This window comes from Fonsecaea multimorphosa (assembly GCF_000836435.1).
Source record: "Fonsecaea multimorphosa CBS 102226 unplaced genomic scaffold supercont1.2, whole genome shotgun sequence".
NCBI classification, from domain to species: Eukaryota; Fungi; Ascomycota; class Eurotiomycetes; order Chaetothyriales; family Herpotrichiellaceae; genus Fonsecaea; species Fonsecaea multimorphosa.
The window spans coordinates 875,836-896,833 of record NW_015971636.1 but is presented as its reverse complement, the minus strand read 5'-3'; the positions used below and the strand labels follow the sequence as shown (position 1 = coordinate 896,833).

The following is a 20,998-nucleotide window of genomic DNA, read 5'->3' as shown; positions in this document are numbered from 1 at the left end:
ATTTTTTATAGTTTTTAATTCGACTACTAATAGGTAGCGACCTATAGTCTATCGCTAATCGACAAGGTACGATAGCTAGAACTTTAATCTAAGTCTCTAACTATCTAGAACTAAGCTCTTATCGACTTAGTCTAAACCTTCCTAGATACTATCGAATATCCCTCCTCTTCTTCTCTTTCGATAATAATCTACCTTCTAATCTATCTTTCTATCTATCTTTTCTCCTTTTATAAATTTATTAGCTCTTTTCGAGTTATTCTCCTATATATCCTATATCTTTACTTTCTACGTTCTAGATCGCTTAATTACTCTATTTCGCGATCGATCTATCCTAATAATACTCTTCTATAGCGACTTTTAGAAGTATAATATCTATAAGAATTCCTTTAGTTAACGCGAAAGTAGAAATAATTAAGAGATATTAAAAGATAATTATTAGTATTATTTCGTTAAAGTAACCGTTAGAAGTCTCTATCCTAGGGAATCTAGATAAAATCTTTCTAGAATCTAACTTTATAACTAAAGAAGGAGAATCTTTATACTTTACTATTAAATAGACTATCTTATAAGAACTTTTATTAATTAAGTAAATAATTAAAGTAAACTCTAAGAGCTAGACTTAAGTCTTTCTTCGAGAAGTTATTAGAATAATTCTATCTTAACGAGACTTTATCTATTATATTAAGAAATAGTTTCTATTCGATATTATATTTCTACTAGAGCTAGATAAATATCGAAGAGATCTAAATATAAAAGTTTTCTATTAATATATTTCTAAAAGAGATATAGAAAACGCTAAGATAATAGTTTATCTAGATCTCTTAGGAAATAAGATTATCTAAACTCGAGATAAGATTAGAGAGTATTTTTCTAGAGAATAGAAATATAAATATCTAATAGAACTATCTAAGAATTTTACGATATAAATAGATTATTTTAATACTAGATTAATAATAGATTTAATATTAAGAACGATCTTAAATAATATATTAAGTTATATCTCGACTAATATCTCTATTATTATAGTCTTTAAAGAGAATTAATAATCTATATCTTAATAGGAATCTATCTCGTAGCTAGTTCGTTATAGTTTAAGGATTCGAAACTCTTCGTTTAAGAAGAGATCGATCTTAACTACGATAATAGCTAAAATAGATATATTAAAGAAGATATTATAATCTAAATTATAACTAGCTTAAAAGAATATAATTATAGAAATACTATATTTTAGCGTATTTAAGAGATTAAGTTAATCTTTACTAGTCTAAAAGAGAGAAGTAGAAGAGACTAGAGTTAGTTAATCTAAATTATAACTTAAACGATATTCGCTATTTAAATCGAAGATAGCGATAAGATATAAGCTAGTTAATATTCCGATAATATAGATCTAGAAGTTAAAAGACTTCTATAGCGTAAATAGATTTATTTTCTTACTAAATAAATCTACTTCTTTACTAAATAAATCTATTTCTTTATCTCTAACTACTTAAGTAAAAGTAGATTTTAAGAGACTCTTTATTTAGAATATTAGCGTAGCTATTTCGCTAATCTTTCTAGAGAAGAAACTAGCTTATAGTCCGAATATAGTTTCTTTATAAGAAACTCTAGATTAATATAAAGAGTAAGAATTAATAAAATAAATTTAATATTATAAATAATAGTTAGAAAATCTATAGTAGATATTAGCGAAGAGAGATAGATATCTAAATAAGTTAGCTAATAGATTTTAATAGTTAGAAGAAAACTTACTATATTAGCGAGAGTCTAATATTATATATTATAATAGTCTAGTATTAGTCTAGACTTTATACGAGTTTATATTAACGATAGTAGCTAATAACTCGAGACTAGGTCTTTTCCCGACTTATATACTACTAAGACGGAATATATCTCCGTAGTTTAAACTTATCGTTATAATAATATATAATTATTTATTTATTTATAAATTTCTCTAGATTAAGATATAGTATAAAGAAGAGATAATCCTATTATTAAATAAAGTTTAAGTTCTACGATAGAGAATTTAAAAGCTAGAGTAGTATTAGGAAAGCTCTAGAATTATATAATAACTAATTCTATATATATTTAATATATTAAGATAGCGGAATTAGAAATAACTAGAGAGAGATCTAGTTACTAAACTATCTTATATTAGCTAGTAGAATAACTTCTAACTATCTAGAATATCTCTAGGAAAGATAGATATATTTATATAGTAGGGATTTTAGAGATTATAATCTAGATAGTATAGTTTTAATCTATTTCTAGTTAATCTATCTCTATCGAACTAATATCCTTAGAATAAATCTAATCTAGTATAGAAACTATCTTCGCTATTAAGATATTAAGATTAAGCTTAGTTAATACTAAAAGATATTATAGTTTAGAACTTAATAGATAACTTAATTATATTTTTTTTTATTTTTTTTTTTTATTCCTACTCCTAGAAGCTATATAGCTTATATCGAGATACTATTTATAGTAAATAGAGAAAACCCTCTAGAGTATAAAATCTATTATCTTTTCCTTATCTTAGTAGGTTCTTCTTCGTACCGTTTCGTTACGTACCGTTATAGATATCTCCGAATTATTTCGATAAATATAAGATATCTTCCTTACTTTATTTTCTCTCTTCCTTATTCTCTAAATAATATATCTAGGAGAGATATCGATCGTAATATATAGCGTAGTTACGAGCGATTACGCGTAGTTATAGTATATAGTTAGAGTAAAGATAGATACTAGGTCGTAACTATCTTATTATAGTAAATACTAGTTATTATCGCTAGCGAATATCTTAAGAAGTATTATTATCGGTATTCTTTTATATTTCTTCTAATAGTCTTTACTATTAGCTTTATTCTTAGCGATTATCGCTATCTTCTCTATATAATTTATTATCGAGACCTTTCGTCTTTTTTATTTCCTCTTCTTTATTATTTTTCTCTTTTTATTATTACTTTCCTAAACTATTCGTAACTAATTATTTCCTAAAATCTTTATTATATCTCGTAAAGAGTTATATATTCGCTTTTCTAGTCGTAATTATACTATTCTCTAGATATTTTTACTTTCTTTTTAGTTTAGGAGATTATTAACGATTACGAAGGGTTTTCCTAATGTCTAAACTATTATCGATTAGCGTAATTTTAATAATAAGATAAAGTTCTAGTAAAGTAATAGATAAATAAGTTCTCTTTATAATCTATTATAATCTTACTAATCTATCTTTACTAGATTCGCGTCTCTTCGAGGACGAGATATATCTTATTTAGAAGAAGAGAACGTTAAATAATAAGAATAAGTTAATTTCTATTAATATTAGTCGTAACTAATTATTACTTAGCTTATATTAAATATATTAATTTCTAAAGTAAGTTTAGGACTTATATATCTATAGTTAGATTACTCTATAATAGTATATATTTCTAGTCGTAACTAGTTATATTTATACTAATTATATAATAGCTTATAGTTATTATATCTATTAGTTAAAGAGAGCTAATTATTATTATACTTTTTAGTATAGATATTAATTTTTTATTACTATTCGGAACTATACTAACTTAAATAACTCTTTTAGATAAGATTATTATATATATTAAGTAGTTCGATACTAAGAAGAAGCTTTATAAAAGTCGTAGATAGTTTATAATCTCTTATAAGTACTCTAAAGAGACTTAATTTACGTAAAATAAAAGAAAGAAGTATATATTATCTTTTAATATTACTCTTTCTCGCGTTAAGAAGGCGATTATAAGTGATTCTAAATCGAAGAAAACTAGTTATTTTTATATTAGCGCGCGCGAAGTTAATAATCTTTATCTCTTATAATTTCTAGTTATAATTAGTTTCTCTTGATCTCTTCTTAGTCTCTACGGTAAAAGTATAGATAGAATAGTACGAAAGTAAATAAAACGACTTATAACTAGATAAATAGATAGATAGACTATATATACTAGGATTTTATTATAATAATTAAGAGTTAGATTATTTAGGTCTTCTAGAGACGGTTTATAACGATATTCTAGAGTTAGACTTCGAGCTCTTTATTAGTCTCTAAATAGTATAAGATATTCTTTATTTTTCTTTCTCTTCTAGTCGCGATTTCTTATAATCTTCTCCTTAATTAGACTTTTTATTAGTACTTAGATAGTATAAAATATAGTTTATTTCCTATTTCTTTCTAGTTATAATCTCTTATACTTCTCTTCTTAGTTAGGCTCTTCGTAATATCTAGATAGTACGAAGCGTTATTTATTTCTCGCTCTTTTCTAGTTATAATCTCTTATAACTTTCCCTTAGTATTATTAATACTTTTATCTTTATAATAGCGACTCTTTTTCTTATTAATTATAGATACTTATAATTAGATTATATTAGTCTATAAGAAACCGTAATTTTTAGGATTCTCTAGTAATATTCTTCGCTATATACTAGATATATCCCTAGAGATCGCTCTTTCTCCTTCCTATTATATAGTAGTTTTCTCTTATAATTATTTATATATTAATATAATTTTTCTATTATAATTCTTTTTTATATATATATATAAAGATTATTATTTTCTTCTAGATATAGCGAGATATATTCCTAGCGAGACTAGATATATTCTATTATAATTCTTTCTTCGCGATTCTAGAGTATCTTAAACTTTAAGATTTATTTCTAGACTAAACTAGGAAAATAACTCTATTATCTAGAGCTATTTCGCTATTATTCTTATTTCTTTTAAAGTTTCGAGTAGTTTCTAATAGTTATTTTACGACTTAAGTTAGAGAAGTAAAGTTCTTTATTTTTACTAGTTTTTATAGTAGTATATAATATATTTCGCTATTTATCGTAACTAGTCGTAACTATATAATAATAAATAGTCTAGGATCTTTTAATTTATTAAGAATCTATTAAGATTAATCTTCTCTATCTAGATTTAGATTATAATTAAGTATATTATCTTAGTTATTTTCTTATATAGTTTCTTTAGATTATAACTTATTATAGTCGTTATTAATAATTATCTTATAGAGAGGATAGATTTAATATATTTTATCTATTTTTTATCCTATTTCTTCTTTATTTACTCTTTTTACGTAGTTAACTACGAATTCGACTATATTCTATCGTAATCTACTTAATTTAGTAGAAGTATTTATATATCGAATTATTCGGATATTCTCTATCTTAGCTAGGCGAGTTTTATTTAAGTTAATATTAACTTTTATTATAGTATCTTATATCTTATCGTAAAGTATCGTAATCTAATCTTTTCGTAGACTATATAGATAAATTAACTAGTTTATATAATATACGTTCGAATTAGATAGATTATAATCTATTTCTCGAGATATAGATTTATTAATAGGATCTTCGACTCTCTTTCTAGTATAGATTCTTCTACTATTTTATATATTTCTAGGATCTAATATAGATCTCGATTCTAAAGAGTTTTAAGCTTTTTTAAGATAGCTTTTATAGTTAGTTTAGTTAACTTCGAGTCGAATTATATATTTAATATATAATTTATTATAAAGTATAGTATCGCGAAGTAGATAAGGTAAGCTTAATAGAATATCGCTCTCTATATTAAGATAGTTATTCTCTTTATTATAAGTAGTTATATCTTAAACTTACTCTTTATTTATTAAGTATATAATATCTATCTAAGCTTTAAGTCTATCTATACTTCTAGTATTTAAATATAAGATTTTATCTTAAATTATATCTCGTCGATATTAATTATAGTCGTTATATTAAAGTTTCTAGATCTTCTTATAAAGTAGATTAGTTTATACTTCTCTAGGGCGAATTTAGCTTTATAAATAGCTATTTATTACTAATATTCCCTATAGATTCTCTATAGTTTCTCGTAATTATATTCGATTAATTTACTATATATTAGGATATTAATATCGTTAATAAATCTAATTAAAGTAGTATAAAGTTCTTTATTATTTATATAATTTAGTAAATCCGCGATAAAGAAAAGAAATAAGATTAGGGATATTAACAAGCTCTATAAGATACTCTCGATTATATTAAAGTACGAGGACTCTCTCTTTATTACTCTTAATTTCGTTATTTTCTCTTTTAGGAAGCTTTTAGTCTAGTTAATTAAGAGCGTTAAGATTCGTCTCTTCTTTAGATTATAAACTAGTCTCGATCTAGATACGTTATCGAAAGTTTCTATAATATCTATACTTAATATTATAGCTATTTATAATTATCTCGAGAGATTCTAAATTATAGAGATTTACTCGATAATTAACTAAAGAGCTATCTCGACTAAATATCTCTTTTTTACTTTTATTTACTTATTAAGTAGGAGATAATAAGTCTTAACTAGTTTCGATAGTCTTCTAGTTATTATAATCTTAAGGAACTTTTCTATAGTATTTAGAAATATAATTAGTTAATATACTCTTATTAAGATATAATCTATTTTACTTAGCTTTCTTAATATAAGAATAATTAATTATTTCTACTCTTTAGGATAATATTTAAGTTATAACGACGCGATAAAGATCGAAACTAGTCGCGAGATAAACTATAGGAAAATCGCTTTTATTATCGAGTTTAGGATTTAATCTAGTTCTAATACTTTCCTATTTATAACGCTTTATATTATTATAGAGACTTCTTTCTTCTTAATCTATTTTTTAGTATCTAGAAGTTATTAATAAGTCGCTATCTTAATATCGCTTATATTTATTTATATCTCGTCGAGGAAAAATTATATCTTTAGAGTCTAGAGTTTATCCTAAAGATTTATAAGCTTTTCTTCTTTTCTATTTATATATTATATAATTTCGAGGAGTTATAGTATATTATAAGAAGTCTCTATTTATTTCGTCTATTTATAAACTCTCTAGAGATTCTCGAGAGTATTTATAGTTTTAGCTATACTATATCTAAATCTTTATTATTTCGCTCTCTTTATCGCGGTTATCTTTATATTTCTCGTAGCTTTCCGTAACTCTAGGAAATTTTTCGTATTAATACGTAAGTATTTAAGATAAGTTTCTCTATAGTTAATAATAATCTAGATATATTTCTTATTCTATTAGAGTTTACTATATTCCGACTCTTTTATCTACGATATTATCTATTCGATCGCGTTTATAACTAGTCTTATAATATCGTAAACGGCCTAATTAAATTAGATCTTATTCTATATTATCGTAGCTATTAGATCTTCTTATTCTAGTATCTTAAGGAAAATATCCTAGTTAATCTTTTTCTAGTTTCTTCTTCTATTAGATATAATTAGTTTTAGATTAGCTTTAATTAATATCTTAATTAGTAAATAATCTAATAATTAGATAATATCTTATCTTATATTATATTATAATACTCTTAAAATTACCGATTTTAAGAGAAATATAAGATTAATTATACTATTAATTTCTCTTTTCGCCTAGATAATAAGACCGAAGAATATTATAAATAATAGTAAGTATTCTCTAGTTATATCGAGTAGAGTATTAGTCGCTTTATATATAATAAGGTATTTAAAGTTATTCTATAACGAATAATAAAGATTAAAGTCTTCGAAAATAATATTTATTACGTTCGAATATAACTTCTTAAGAAGGATTATAAAGACTTTCTTAAGTCGCGTTATATATAATTAAGAGCTTAGATTATAGATATTATATATATTAATTAGAGTAGAATCTCTATCTAGATCTATTATAATTATCTAGTAGTCTACGAAGTAGTTCGTAACTCTCTAAGAGTTAAGATTAAGATATTTATTAATATAGTAATAAACTCTTATATTAAGAAAAGGCGGATATTCTAGATAGAAAGATAGATATAATAGATAATAACTTATTATAACGAATAGATTTCTTTATAGTTCTTATATTATAATAATATTAAATTTATATATCTTTATATCCTTAAATAATGGGATAGTTATACTTTTATAATCGTAATTAATATTATATTATAGAATCTTAAGTCTATTCGTATTTATTCGTAGTTAATTAATTCTCTATTTAAGCTTTCGATTTCTATATCTTCTTAAGCGCGCTTTAAGAGAGACTTATTCTATTCTCTTATAGATAGTAGCGAGAGATTACTAGCTATATATTTCCCTATTAAGTTTAGTTATATTTATTTTAGATTTCTATCTACTATAGCTAGATTTATAAGTCTTTCTCTTTATTTATTAATTAACGACTTAATATTCTCTATTAATTTCGTTTCTTAACTTTCGGATTCTTTTATATCCTTTCGTAATACTTCGAGATAGAATCTATAGATTAATTTCTTAAGTTTCTATATCTTTTATCTTTTTATTCTCTAGATTTAGTATCTTCTTTCCTAGACTCTATATTTCTCTTTATATAACGCGTATTTTCTTAGAGTACTATCTAGTAATAAGTAATTTCTTAAGATATAGTTCTTAATATAATTAGTGTAAATAATATTATTTTTATAGACGCTAACTATATAGCTAAATTATTAATAGTTATAATATTATATTACTTTTATCTTCTTAATAAATCGTTTATAATCCTTAATTTCGTAGTTTAGTACGAGATCTTCCGTAATTAGTTAATTTATCGTTATTACGGTCGAGACTTTAACTATTAGCGATCTTATTACTTTATTATTAGATTTAATACTCTTTAGCTAGACTATTTAGAGAATTTCTAGATTAGAATAGAGTTATAAATTTTACTCGTAGAGTTTCGTAATAATTTATAACTATTACGAGATATTAATTTTATCTTTTCTAATTAAATAGATAAATACTATAAATATTATTTTCTTTACTCTCGTCGATAATATAATAATATATATTTATTTATTACTCTTTTCGAGTTATAGTCTTAATTCTATATAAATTATAGTTATTAGGAAATCTTTACTAGATAGTTTCCTAAATATAAGTATATCTTCCGTTACTCTCTTTAGTTTCTTTTATTATATCGCGTTAAGAAGACTTTTAATACTTATATTTCTAATCTAGTTTCGTTCTCTCTCTTCTTTAATTATAACTATAAGTTTCTAATCGCGTCTTTTTATAGATATATAGTAGTCCGTTTAGTAAGTTTAGGAAAAGGACGGAAAGGCCGTAATTTAGCTCTAGATATAATTTTAGCTTTCCTCGTTTTCTATTATCTTCTTCTTAATTTCCTTTATATTTTATAGAATCTATTCGATTATATTTAGTATTTTCTAATTATATAATTACGCGTTTTTCTTTCGATCGCGTTCGTAACGCGTAGAGAGTGCGCGTAGATATATATAGATAGTATCGCTAGAGAGCGTTTCCTTCTACCGTCTACGTTTATAGAGATATTTCTCTATATCCTATAGGGTTTCTCGTCTTTTCTATCCTATCGGTTCTCTTCTTACTCTCTCGGAGCTATTCGTAACTTCGCGTAACCTATTGCGTGGAATTCTTTCCTAAGATAACTTAATTATATTATTTATTAATAGATATAAAGTAATAATAATAACTAAGAAAGAGTTAAAGATACTTTAAGTATTTTCTTATTATTTAAAAGAAGATATTATAATCTAGTATAGCTAATTATCTTAAGAGATTAGAGAAGCTATAAATTATTTCTTAGAAGAGTAGAATAATTAGCTTAAGATAGAGTTTAAAACTAACTTAATTAAGATATATAAGAAGACTAAGAAGATCTATTTTCGCTTTTCTTAAATAAATAAATTATCGCTAAACTAGTATCTTCGTTAAAAGAGAATATATCTCTAAGATATCGATATTATAGACTAAACTATATTAATATAAGAGATTTAGAATAGTCTAGATTCGGAAATTAGATATATTATATCTATTATTAATATAGAAAGATAGTAGGATTTCTATATATAAGTTAGATAGAACTAAATCCTAGTTATAGACTTATATAAGTTATAGATAAGAGCTAGATTAGCCTAATTCTAGGCGAGAATAGAGAATAATAATATATATATTAACTAATTTTAAGATAACTAAGATAGATTCTAAAGATATAAGTATAATATCTAGAAGTAAAACTAAAAGCGTAGTTTAGAAGAGAATAATAGAGTAGTTAAAGTTAATATATTATCTTTATATAAACTAAGTAATAGTAAATCTATAAACTAGAAGAAATATAATCGCTAACTTAAGTAGTAATAATAGTAAAGTAATAGATTATTTAGACCTTAATTAAGAGATTCTAAGGACTAGAAAGCTTATCTAGTTAAGAATAATAAGAGAGTATAAATTATAGAATTATAACGAAAATAATAACGACGAGAATATAATATATCTTATAAAATACTAATTTAACTTAAGATCGGAATTAGAAAATAAATAAAAAAGATTAACTAAGATAGCGATTATCTTTTAAAAAATTACGATCTATTTATAATAAACGAGAAAGCGAATTTAGATATTAATATTTTAAATATATATATTATAAAATAAGTCGCTATATACGAGTCTCGATTATAAATAACTCTAGATAAGTTTTCGTTAACTAAGATAGTAAATCTAGATACTAGATAGCTAAATAAGACTAAGTAAGACTCTATCTTTAGAGAAGACTATAAATAGTATAATATAGCTAGAGCGATATATTATAATAAATTATTAAGTAAGATAGTATCTATTTATATTAATATAAACTTTTCTATCTCCGTTATAAACTAGAAATATCTTAAGAAGTTCTTTTAAGATATCTAGATTAAGATAGCGAAGAGTAAAATAAAGATAAATATTATAAAAGAAAGATATAAGATAACTTAGTATATAAATATTAATATTTATCTATAGTTAAATAATAGATATATAGTAACTATCTAGAGTTCGATCTATATTCTATCTAGACTTTCCTATAATATATTTATAGCTAATAATATACTTTTTAAGTATATAGTAATCGTAAATATAGAGAAGAAGTTATTTACTCTAGGAAGAACTCTATATTAAATACTAATATCGATTATAAAAGCTAAACTTAAAGTAGATCTAACGCCGTTAATATCCCTTATCTAGAGATGAATATTGAGATAATATAAAATAATAGTCTTTATAACGGAAATAAGAAATATAGATTTAGATATAGAATAGTATATCTCTATTAAATATATATCTTTATTAAAAGAGAAATTATATATATTTATACTCTTTTCTATAGTAGATACGGAACGCGAAATAGTTACGAACTACTTAAAGATTATTATATTAGATAATCTAGAAATACTTTTATTCTCTAACTTTAGAAACCCTCACACCCTCGGCCCTATCGTTAACTAGTTCGTCCAAGATATATAGCTAGTTAGGGCTCCCATTGCCTTCTAGGCTATTAACGAATATCATATTTAAGTTGCTATTATAATAGTATACGTATAACTCTTTCCTCTAAGGATACTCTTATTCTTCGTATATAACGCTAGTAGCTAGTAGTAGTATATATACTTCCTTAGGTATTGGAAACTCTAGGTATTTCGGATCGACGTTATAATAATATAGATATTTATCTTTTTCTTCGTAGAGTATCCCGTTATACTCTAGTCTTCTATAGTAATAATCTAGATTATATCGATTATCGATTACTTTCCATTTCCTTAATAGTCCTATCCGAGAGAATATTAGCTCTATAATAACCTCTTTTTCTCTCTAGACTAACTCTTTCTAAGTTCTCTATTAGACGACTTCTACTATAGTTTCTTCTAGTATATTAATCCTAATCGTATTAGATTCTACCGATTAGTACGTATAGGAGTTCTCCTTTTCTTTATAGTCTTAATCCTAATACTACTAAAGAGTAACCTTACGTATTATCGCTCTTAGGAGTCTATATAGTATAAATATAACGTGTCGGTATTCTCCGTCGTATATATAGTCTTCCTTATATAGTTTTATATCTTAATAGTTTATTGCGATTTCTACTTTCTCGCTATCCGTATTGAGGACGACGTACTATCGGGAGACAATATCGTTATATATTGTTAAGTTCTCGTCTTCTTTATCGATAACTATTCTATCGTCTCTATAACTATCGTATAGTGTATATCCTCTCTCGCAACCCGTAATTAGATCTTCGTCGTTATCTATATCTCCGATATTAGCCTACGCTTCTAGTAGATACGCGACTACATTATACTCCTAGCATCTCGAATACGTATAATCTCGGTCGATATAGCGAACTACTTTAGACGACTCGGATCTTATTATCATATTAAGACTTTATAGTGATACTATCGATATCGTTATTATTTCTTTACCTTTTCCGATATACGAATACTCCCCTAGAACGGTATGTTCTACGTTTCGATATATTTAGAGATATACTAATATAGGTTTATTCGGGGATTAACTTAAGTTAATAACCCTAAATCCGAAGAAGTATAGATTCTTTATCCCTAAGATTAAGATCTTAGACTATTATACAGATCACTAGGGTATATATCTAGTAATAAAGCGAGTTAATACATTTCGGAATTAGTCGACGTCTATAGATAATAAAGAACTTATAAGATTTATCTATTAATTACTATATATTATACACTTTATCCCTAATAGGGTAGACTAGGATAGACTATTAAAGATAGTAATTATCATAGAGTAAGACAAGATATAACTTAATAGAAAGAAGCGTAAAGTGTCGAGATACCTAGCGTAGAGGACTCGATAATCTTAAATCTTAACTATACGGAGATTGACGACGATCTAGATAATATCTTTAAGATCTTAAGTTAGTATAATAACGAAAATAGATCTCTAGATAATAGCTCTAACTTATATACTAGCGATCGCTATCTATTTTCTCGACTCTTCTCTATAAACTCTTTATCTATTTCATTAGCTAGTATTATAAGTATATACGATAATAAAATAAGAGACGTCGAAAAGATTCCCGATTTTAGATATTCGTTATTAGAGATAGAGGACGATTTAAATTTTAATACTCTATTCGATTAATATCTTTACTTATTCTTACTTTCTATTTCTTCTTTATTGAGAGATACGATAAGCGAATTAAGTAAAATTATATTAAATACTCTTAAACTCGCGCGGTATTATAATCTAGTCGAATCGTTAACGGAGATATTAATCTATCCTAGTCTAGAAGATATATAATAGAGAGAGAGAGAGCGTATTAAAATAGAAGATCGTCATTCTAGCTCGAGTAGCTTAAGTAGTCCGAGTAGTCTTCGTATACGACTACGAGTCGGCTAACCTAAGATTACGCTCCGGCTTAAACTCTAAGATATAGATTATTATAGAAAGAGACGAAATAAGAAAACTAAGAAGAAGTAGAAAGGTAGGAGGACGAGATAAAGAAGGTAGAGACGCCGAAGGCGCTAGAAGTATCGTAGTAATAGATAGTATAAATATATTTAATATTATATTATAATTATAATATTATTCTTAATCCGTCTAGTAATATCGCGAGCTAGAAGATTTTCTAGACGATACCTTTCGACTACTCTCTATACTTACGGAATAGGCGCTTAGATAATAGTCTAGTCCGTACGCTATTCGCTACTATAGGCGCCTAGCTCCGTTTTAAGTTATCACTACGTCTTCTTAATTAAGAATTAAAAGGGAATCTAAAAAGGTCGATTACTATTTCACGAGGTTTATTAGAGAATAATTATAGACGATCCCTAACTCCGATGAGATAACTTTAAAATATATTATCTAAGATAGCGTTATAAACCACTATTTATGAGGTTCTACCGGAGAAAGAAGACCGATAAACCCCTATCGCGCTAAGGGGAAGGCGGTTTAGAACGGTTCCTGGCCTCCTACTTCATCCGAGAAGGAAACATGCGAAACTCGGCAAATTTGATTTCCCAGATGGGGAAGGCCACGAAGACCAAAAATGCACCTAGAATCAGTGGGACCAGGGCGTGAGCGGAGGACCATTTGTATTGGTAACCACCCCATTGCAAACCAGCGAGGAACAGGACCAAGCCAGATATACTGAGAAAGCCTCCAACAAAATCGATTTCGCCGATCATTTCCTTCTTCGTAAGTCCTCGAGAATTAGGACGTGGAGGAGGGAAATAGAAAAATAGGGTGCCGAAGAAGCCGATGGCGGCCCAGATGCCTGATAGGAGGGCGCAGTATCTCCAGGTACCGTGATAGGCGATCAACTGACCATAGAGAACGGAGGGACAGAAGGGCACTATGGTGAAGACGAGGATGGCAACGTAAACTCCCCGCTTGCGTGTTGGTGCCAATTCTGATGTGACCGCAAGGGAGTTGAGTTCGCATATGCCGGCGCCCACACCAGAAATTCCCATCCCAGCTGTCGAAGAGGTTAGATACGTGGGTTTTGTCAGAGAAGACTTCAAAAGACTCACCGATAAAAGTGTCCATGTCTTTAGCCGTGCCGGCAATGATCATGGCAACAATCAGGAGGACAGAGCCCAAGAGGGAGACATAGCGACGTCCAATCAAGTCAGATAGGGAGCCCACAAAAGGGCAAATGGAGGCGAGGGTTAAGAGATAGGCAAGGACAAGCCAGGTCCATCGGTCTACTCCGCCGATGTCGCTGTAAATATAGGGCGTGATGCCGCCGAGAAGATAGACAGGGATCTGAGAACCAGTCCACAGGAAAGCCTGGGCAACTAAGGCCAAAACTCGCTTGGTAGTCCACGGAGGCTCGCGATCATGATCTTCGTCGTCACCATAAGTTCTCAGGCCATCTTTTTCGTAAAGATATAGTTAGCCGATGCTTAAGTCGCGAGCGAGACGATTACAGAAACTGAGCGCTTGCGGGCCACGACAAAGCAAAGACGGGCAGGAATTTCGTTGCGCATTCTCTACCTATGTGCCTGAGTTGCAACGTGTGCAGTGTGCAGCATCAGCTGTCTTCGCAGTATTATTGAAGCTGAGCCAGAAATCCATCTTTAAAGAATGTGTTGTTTGAGCTTCACCTCCGTGGGCCACTGGTGGCAGTCCATTCTCGTCGCAAACGGGTTCTCGCAGACATGACTTGACCGCATAACTTCGCGGCTTCGATATCAACGGCCGACTCATCGCGGTTTCTAACCTTTACCGAGGCCAGCAAGGACAATTAGTGCCACGTTCAGTACCACCAGAAGCAGCCAGACGAGAACACCCAAGACCGCCACCCACCAGCTGTTCCGCATATTGACACTGATGCCCTCGTCGACCCTGTTGCCATCGGCATCCGAGGTCACTGTCATGATGCTAGACTTGCAGGTGAACCAGATCAGCGGCGCTGACACGAACGGCAGCGCAACGCTCAGCGCAATCTGACTATTGTTCAGTGCCTCGCTCACGCCCTTTTTGCCAACGGCTGCGGCGACAACGATACTGGGGATGATACTGATCGATCGAGTGACCAGCCTGCGCACCCATGGTCTGGTCTGCCACTGCAGCATGCCTTCCGAGACCATTTGGCCTGCCATCGTGCAGACAATCCCCGCAGAAGTGCCGGACATGAGAAGAGCGAGGGCGAAGATGACACCGGCAACTTTCCCTAATGTCTGGTCTAACAGCGCGTGGATTCCAAAGAGGTCAGCGTTGGCCGCATCGTTATTGCCGTACAGCGAGGCACCTGCGACGATAAGTATGGCGCTGTTGACAAACAGAGCAAAAGTAAAGAGGGCTGTGACAAGCTCGACAATCGAGTACGTGAGACATGATCGGATGGCTTGGATTGAAGGTCGATATTTGTCCTTAAGATCCTGCGTTTCCGTGTACGCCGGAGGTGTGGAAGCGTCGTAATGTTCGTCGAATAGTTTGAGTCGTGGCTGAACAATACCAGAGCCGAGGAAAATTGCGTGTGGCATTACCGTGGCTCCTATGATACCACAAGAAAGGTAGACACCATTCCCGTCTATGACAGCCGATGAAGGGACAAACCCCAGAAACACTTCTCTGGCTGATGTATGGCGGATATACGTCAGCTGAATGCAGAAGCAGATAAAAACGCCCAGTACGAGTGCTGAAACGAAGTATTCGAAGAAGCGGAGCCTTCTAATTGACCCGTCCTCTGGATTGTAGAAGGCTAAAAGTATGAACACGTCGACCAAGCTAATGGCGCAGCCAGCCACCAGCGGAATGTGGAACAGTAAGTTGAGTGATATTGCCGTGCCAAGGACTTCAGCGACATCGGTCGCAACGATCGCAGCTTCTGCAATGATCCAGAGGAAGTAGACCACGTATCGAGGTAAGTGCTTTCGACAGTTCTCGGCCAAGTTCAGCCCGGTTACACTACCAAGCCTGATGCACAAGGACTGCAAGAAGATAGCGATGAGGTTAGACAAGAGGATTATGAACAGATGGCGGTAGCGTGTTTCTGCCCCGGCTTGAACATCAGTCGCGTAGTTGCCAGGGTCGATGTAAGCCACAGAAATGATGAAACCTGGGCCCACGAATTTGGCATACTTGAACATGACATCCAGAGTCTTGGAATGCCATGGCCGTGGCTGGGGGGCCCTAGCTCCTGCGGTACCGTCCGTCTGTGTACAGGTCGAGATCTCAGTCTCGAATTCAACGGCTTTGTTCCGGTCGCCGTCACAAGTATTCGCTGCGGTGCTCGGGCCACCGTCCCTGGTGTTATCCTGAATGCCCAGTACTAATGGAGCAGTACACTTGGAATCGAGATGTATCGAGCTTTCGTGCTCTCTCCGCGCTCGTTGATTAACCACACCATTGAGATCTGCCCTAGTGGTAGCGTCAGAATTCATTTCATGGGGACTTTGGTTCCAACCCGGGTGCTTATCGACATCGATCTGATCTGGACGGCTTGGGCAATTCATGATGGTTGACCTGCTGTCCACAGCTAGTAGGGAATACAGCAATATCTAGATAAGGTTGGAGATTGAAACAAAAATGCCACTGTCAGGTACAGTGTTTGTACTTGAGAAAGGACACTTACGGTTAAGGTTTCCAGCTTCCGAAAATACCCGTTTTGAACGGGAACAAACAACGTACCTTGGTATAGAGGTGGAGATCGAGATCCTGGCAATGCGAGGACCTTAGCTCCTGGACCCGAACCGTTGAGGATTGATTGGCCGAAGGGGAAGTTGGGGCAGGGTTAAACTATTCCCCTACGTTGGCTTGGCCGGAGTTATCGCGAGGCGAATGCCCGTTCGCCGGACACCTCCACTCTTCGTTGTCAACTTGATTGTACTTTCATCCGGCAGAAATTTCCCGGACGCCTCAGTCAAAAGTATCAAGCGGGCTGCTTTTGAATCGGCCTGGAGGCTTAGCTATTGGATGGGCCTAACAGGTTCCAGCGCTTGGATCCACTATGTGACTGCTGCCCGGCCCGTCCGTTCCACGGTCCCACCTATACATAGCCATCCCCCCGGCCTAGTGTCGAGTTAGATAATATATTGAGAAGCGAGAGGATTATCACCTTTAGCGTTTCTTTTTGGTCCATGAGAATGCTTCAACATATGCACATTCAGGTGATTCAAATTGCCATGAGCTTTTTCGCAACCATTCCACTCACATTTATACAGCCTCCCGATTTCCTCGGGTTTTCGACGGGGCCTCTTGGGCTGTTCATTAGAAGCACTACGGCTGTCCAATGGATATAGAATGGGCAAAGGACGGTGGCTTAGGCAAATTATTCGTCGTCCAAGCACGTCCAGAAACAGTCCAGGCCCGTCGTGAAGCCGGCGTCTTCAAAATATACAGTATCGGCAAGAAGGGTCGTCTTCTCACTAGAGGGCTGTCCGTCGGAGAGGCCAACGTCACTGGCCGTCTTTGCCTCATCGAAACAGCTAGGGATATCGACAAATTATTGACGGCTCAATCTTGGTGACGGAAACAACTGACCCGCACGGACTACGGCGGTCGTACATCTCATGCTGCTATTATCAGTCGTGAGCTCGGTGTCCCTGCGGTCGTGGGCACCGGCAATGCCACATACGTCCTTCACACAGGCCAAGATGTTACTGTTTCCTGCGCAGAAGGCGATGAAGGTTTTGTCTACGAAGGGATCGCTGATATCACTACCAAAGAGCTGGACATCACCGGTCTTTCACCAACCCGTACGAAAGTCATACTCAACCTGGCCAGTCCCGCATCCGCCTATCGCTGGTGGAGACTCCCGGCTGATATCATCGGTCTTGCACGCATGGAATTCGTTGTCAGTAGTCACATTCAAGTGCATCTAATGGCACTTGTTCGCTTTGACCACCTGAAGAATGAAAAGGCCAAGAGAGAAATTGCCAGACTGACCGTAGGCTACGCGGATAAGCTAGAGTATTTCGTTGATAAGCTTGCACGAGGACTGGCCTGTCTGTGTGCGGCAGTCTATCCTAAGCTAGCAATTATCCGTTTAAGTGACTTCAAGACCAATAAATATGCTAGTCTTATAGGAGGAGAAGAGTTTGAGCTAAAAGAAGAAAACCAAATGCTGAGATTTCGTGGTGCCTCACGTTACTACTCACCGCGGTATAAAGAAGGATTCGCGCTCGAATGTAAAACGATTAAGCGACTGCGTGAGGAGATGGGTTTCACGAATGTTATTGTTATGGTTCTATTCTGCCGTACCGTTGGCGAGGCGGCAAAGGTGCTTGAAGTTATAGCTGAGAACGGATTGAAGCGCGGTGAGAATGGGCTGTAGGTGTATGTCATGTGCGAGATCCCATCGAATATCATTCTGGCTGCCGGGTTGTCACGTGCGACGCTAGCACGAGTTTAGACTAGCCTGACTCTACAGCCTCTTTATTTTAGCAAGTCGAGTTATAGACTCTCGTTCTTATCTCTCGGTAGACAGAATAGACATAAATAAACAACCCTTACCATTACGGTAACTATCTCCCTTTTTCCTAGTTGTAGACTAGTATCAAGACCTATTTAGTTAACGTCTTACAACAAACTAGTAGTAACGCTTTCTCCGCTAAAAATCTTACTATAAGATTTAGAGCGATCCTCGAAGGTCTTCCGTAGTATTATACTCGGTCGTCTTTTATATATCGACTTTCCTCTATCTCGTCTACTTACCGAATCCTCCTCTATAATATCTTAATAAAGTCTTTATATCGAGAAATATTAGTAGAAGAGAACTTTAAAATTTAAATATCGATACTTAATAGTTAGGCTTAGGAAGACGTAACGGTAGACTACTACTACCTAGATCGCTATCTTAAAGCGCTAGATCTACTTAATCTACGGCTTAGTCCTTATAGTCCCTATCTCTATCTACTTCTTATACTCCGGTCCGTTTACGATAGAGAACGCTCGATAGTAACCTAGCGCTTACCTAAAATACGCCCCTATCTCTTTCACCTAAAGTAATTATATTACGGATATCACTTATAGAAGAGTAGGAAAGAAGTACACTATAGGTAATAGGAGCTTTTCTAATATAATCTTAATAAGAGCCTTCGTTACCACCTCTATACCTAATCTTATTTATTCCTAGGAGTAGGATAAATCTTCCTAATCGTTTCCCCTATAATATCTAAAATACTTCTTATCCTCTTCCTATTAGGCTATCTATAGTCTATTAGACTCCCGCTTTCTAGTAACTAAGAGAACCCCTTTCCGGAACCTAAAGCTCGACCTTAACGATATCTAGAGATTCTACTTAGTTACTAGACTTAGGCTTTTATTCGGTTAATTAACGTCTAAACTAAGGTCCGTAAACTACCTAGCTATTAGTTACTAGTCCTTCTAACTTAAGCTATTAAACTTTCGACTCTTTATTATTACTAGATTACTAATTAGACGTTATAGAATCTATAATTACTAGACTCTCTTCTATAGCTAGATCGTCTATTAATAGTAACTTTCTACCGGGCCCCGTATCTTCTACTATATTAGCTACGGTCTCTCTAATAGATCTAGATCCGAGTACTACCTATTTAAAGAATAAGTATCGCCGTGACGCTAAATTTATCCTTCTTATTTATAATCTTCTAGAGAATAAGATCGATCCTTATATAATAGCTCTTCTTAGCGATACTATTATTAAAATAGTCTATAGAGTAGTCTTAGTCCTCGATCCTAAGACTCGCTAGGAGAATTAAGTTAAGGTTATATAACGTTATTATTTAGATAATTATATCTTCTCTAAAGCGAGATCTTAAGTTTTCCTTACTCGCTTTAATACTAGCTCTATACTTACTCTAGATCCTCCTTAAGCTAGGTCTACTTAAGATTATTAATGTCGACGTTATGTTACGAGTCGCCTTACAACACGTGAGGTATCAACGAGCAAACCCGAAGCGGTTTACTTGGTAATATAGTAGTGGGGCTCAATGTAGCAGAGATGGAAACCAAGTGTATAGTATATAGCTATACGCAAAGCGAGTAATCGAGAACAACTCGATTATTTTGTAATTGAGGTTGACTATGCCGGAAAGCTATGGATTGTGCTGAGACTATATAGACAAAGGAGATTCGTATAGATCTGTATGGCTCTGTTCAGCCTTGGGAGCACGACAGAGCACGTCACGTGCCTTAGGTTGTGTCGTCACTCCTCTCGGCAAACCTTCTCTTTGTTCTTGTGCGTTGGCCGTCCTCTTGGCCTGTTCGTAATATGTAGCTAACTCTTGCCCGTTGGCCAGTTTATTATAGATAGGTATCCTACTGTATCTTCTGAGAGAGGCTCGCGATCAATTTGTGACGGAGTTATAGCTTAGGATCCTCAAATGAAACACCCACTTCGTCTCGAATTATTCGTATTGTGCTTATTGATTTGTTTTTCGAATAAAGATCGTCTATAGGGCATCGATCGGATCTACTTGAATGCTAAGATCTCCTACTTTATGGTATCAGTAATGTTTAGCGAAGTAGTAGAGCTGCCTACGGATATGCTGGGATAAGAGACTGTGATAAATATCGCGGCACTTCGCCCGTTATTGATTTGCTGGTCTACCTGTATTATTTGTCACGAGATTGGTTATTATAGTGAATTAGGCCTACATCATTACCCATAGAGAATAGCTGGCAAGTTTTCAAAGATTCTAGCTGACTATAAAATCTAGTGGTTGACTATATACGTATTACCGCGTTCTTCTGTCTCCTGGAAGACCCTGTAGTGAA

The 20,998-nt window shown here is 32.6% G+C and overlaps 2 protein-coding genes across 2 annotated transcripts; one reads left to right on the top strand and one right to left on the bottom strand.

Moving 5' to 3' along the window:
• Positions 1–13,761: 13,761 nt before the first annotated feature.
• Positions 13,762–16,752, bottom strand: Z520_01256 (uncharacterized protein; the record flags this gene model as incomplete). The annotated part of the gene is made up of 3 exons (XM_016771774.1): positions 13,762–14,267; positions 14,323–14,667; positions 15,021–16,752. 3 exons carry the CDS (start codon positions 16,750–16,752, stop codon positions 13,762–13,764), a joined length of 2,583 nt encoding a protein of 860 aa, XP_016636913.1.
• A 776-nt stretch (positions 16,753–17,528) lies between these two features.
• Z520_01255 (uncharacterized protein) lies at positions 17,529–18,572 on the top strand (the record flags this gene model as incomplete). The annotated part of the gene is made up of 2 exons (XM_016771773.1): positions 17,529–17,761; positions 17,825–18,572. The coding sequence occupies 2 exons, from the start codon at positions 17,529–17,531 to the stop codon at positions 18,570–18,572; spliced, it is 981 nt and encodes a 326-aa protein (XP_016636912.1).
• Between the last annotated feature and the right edge of the window lie 2,426 nt (positions 18,573–20,998).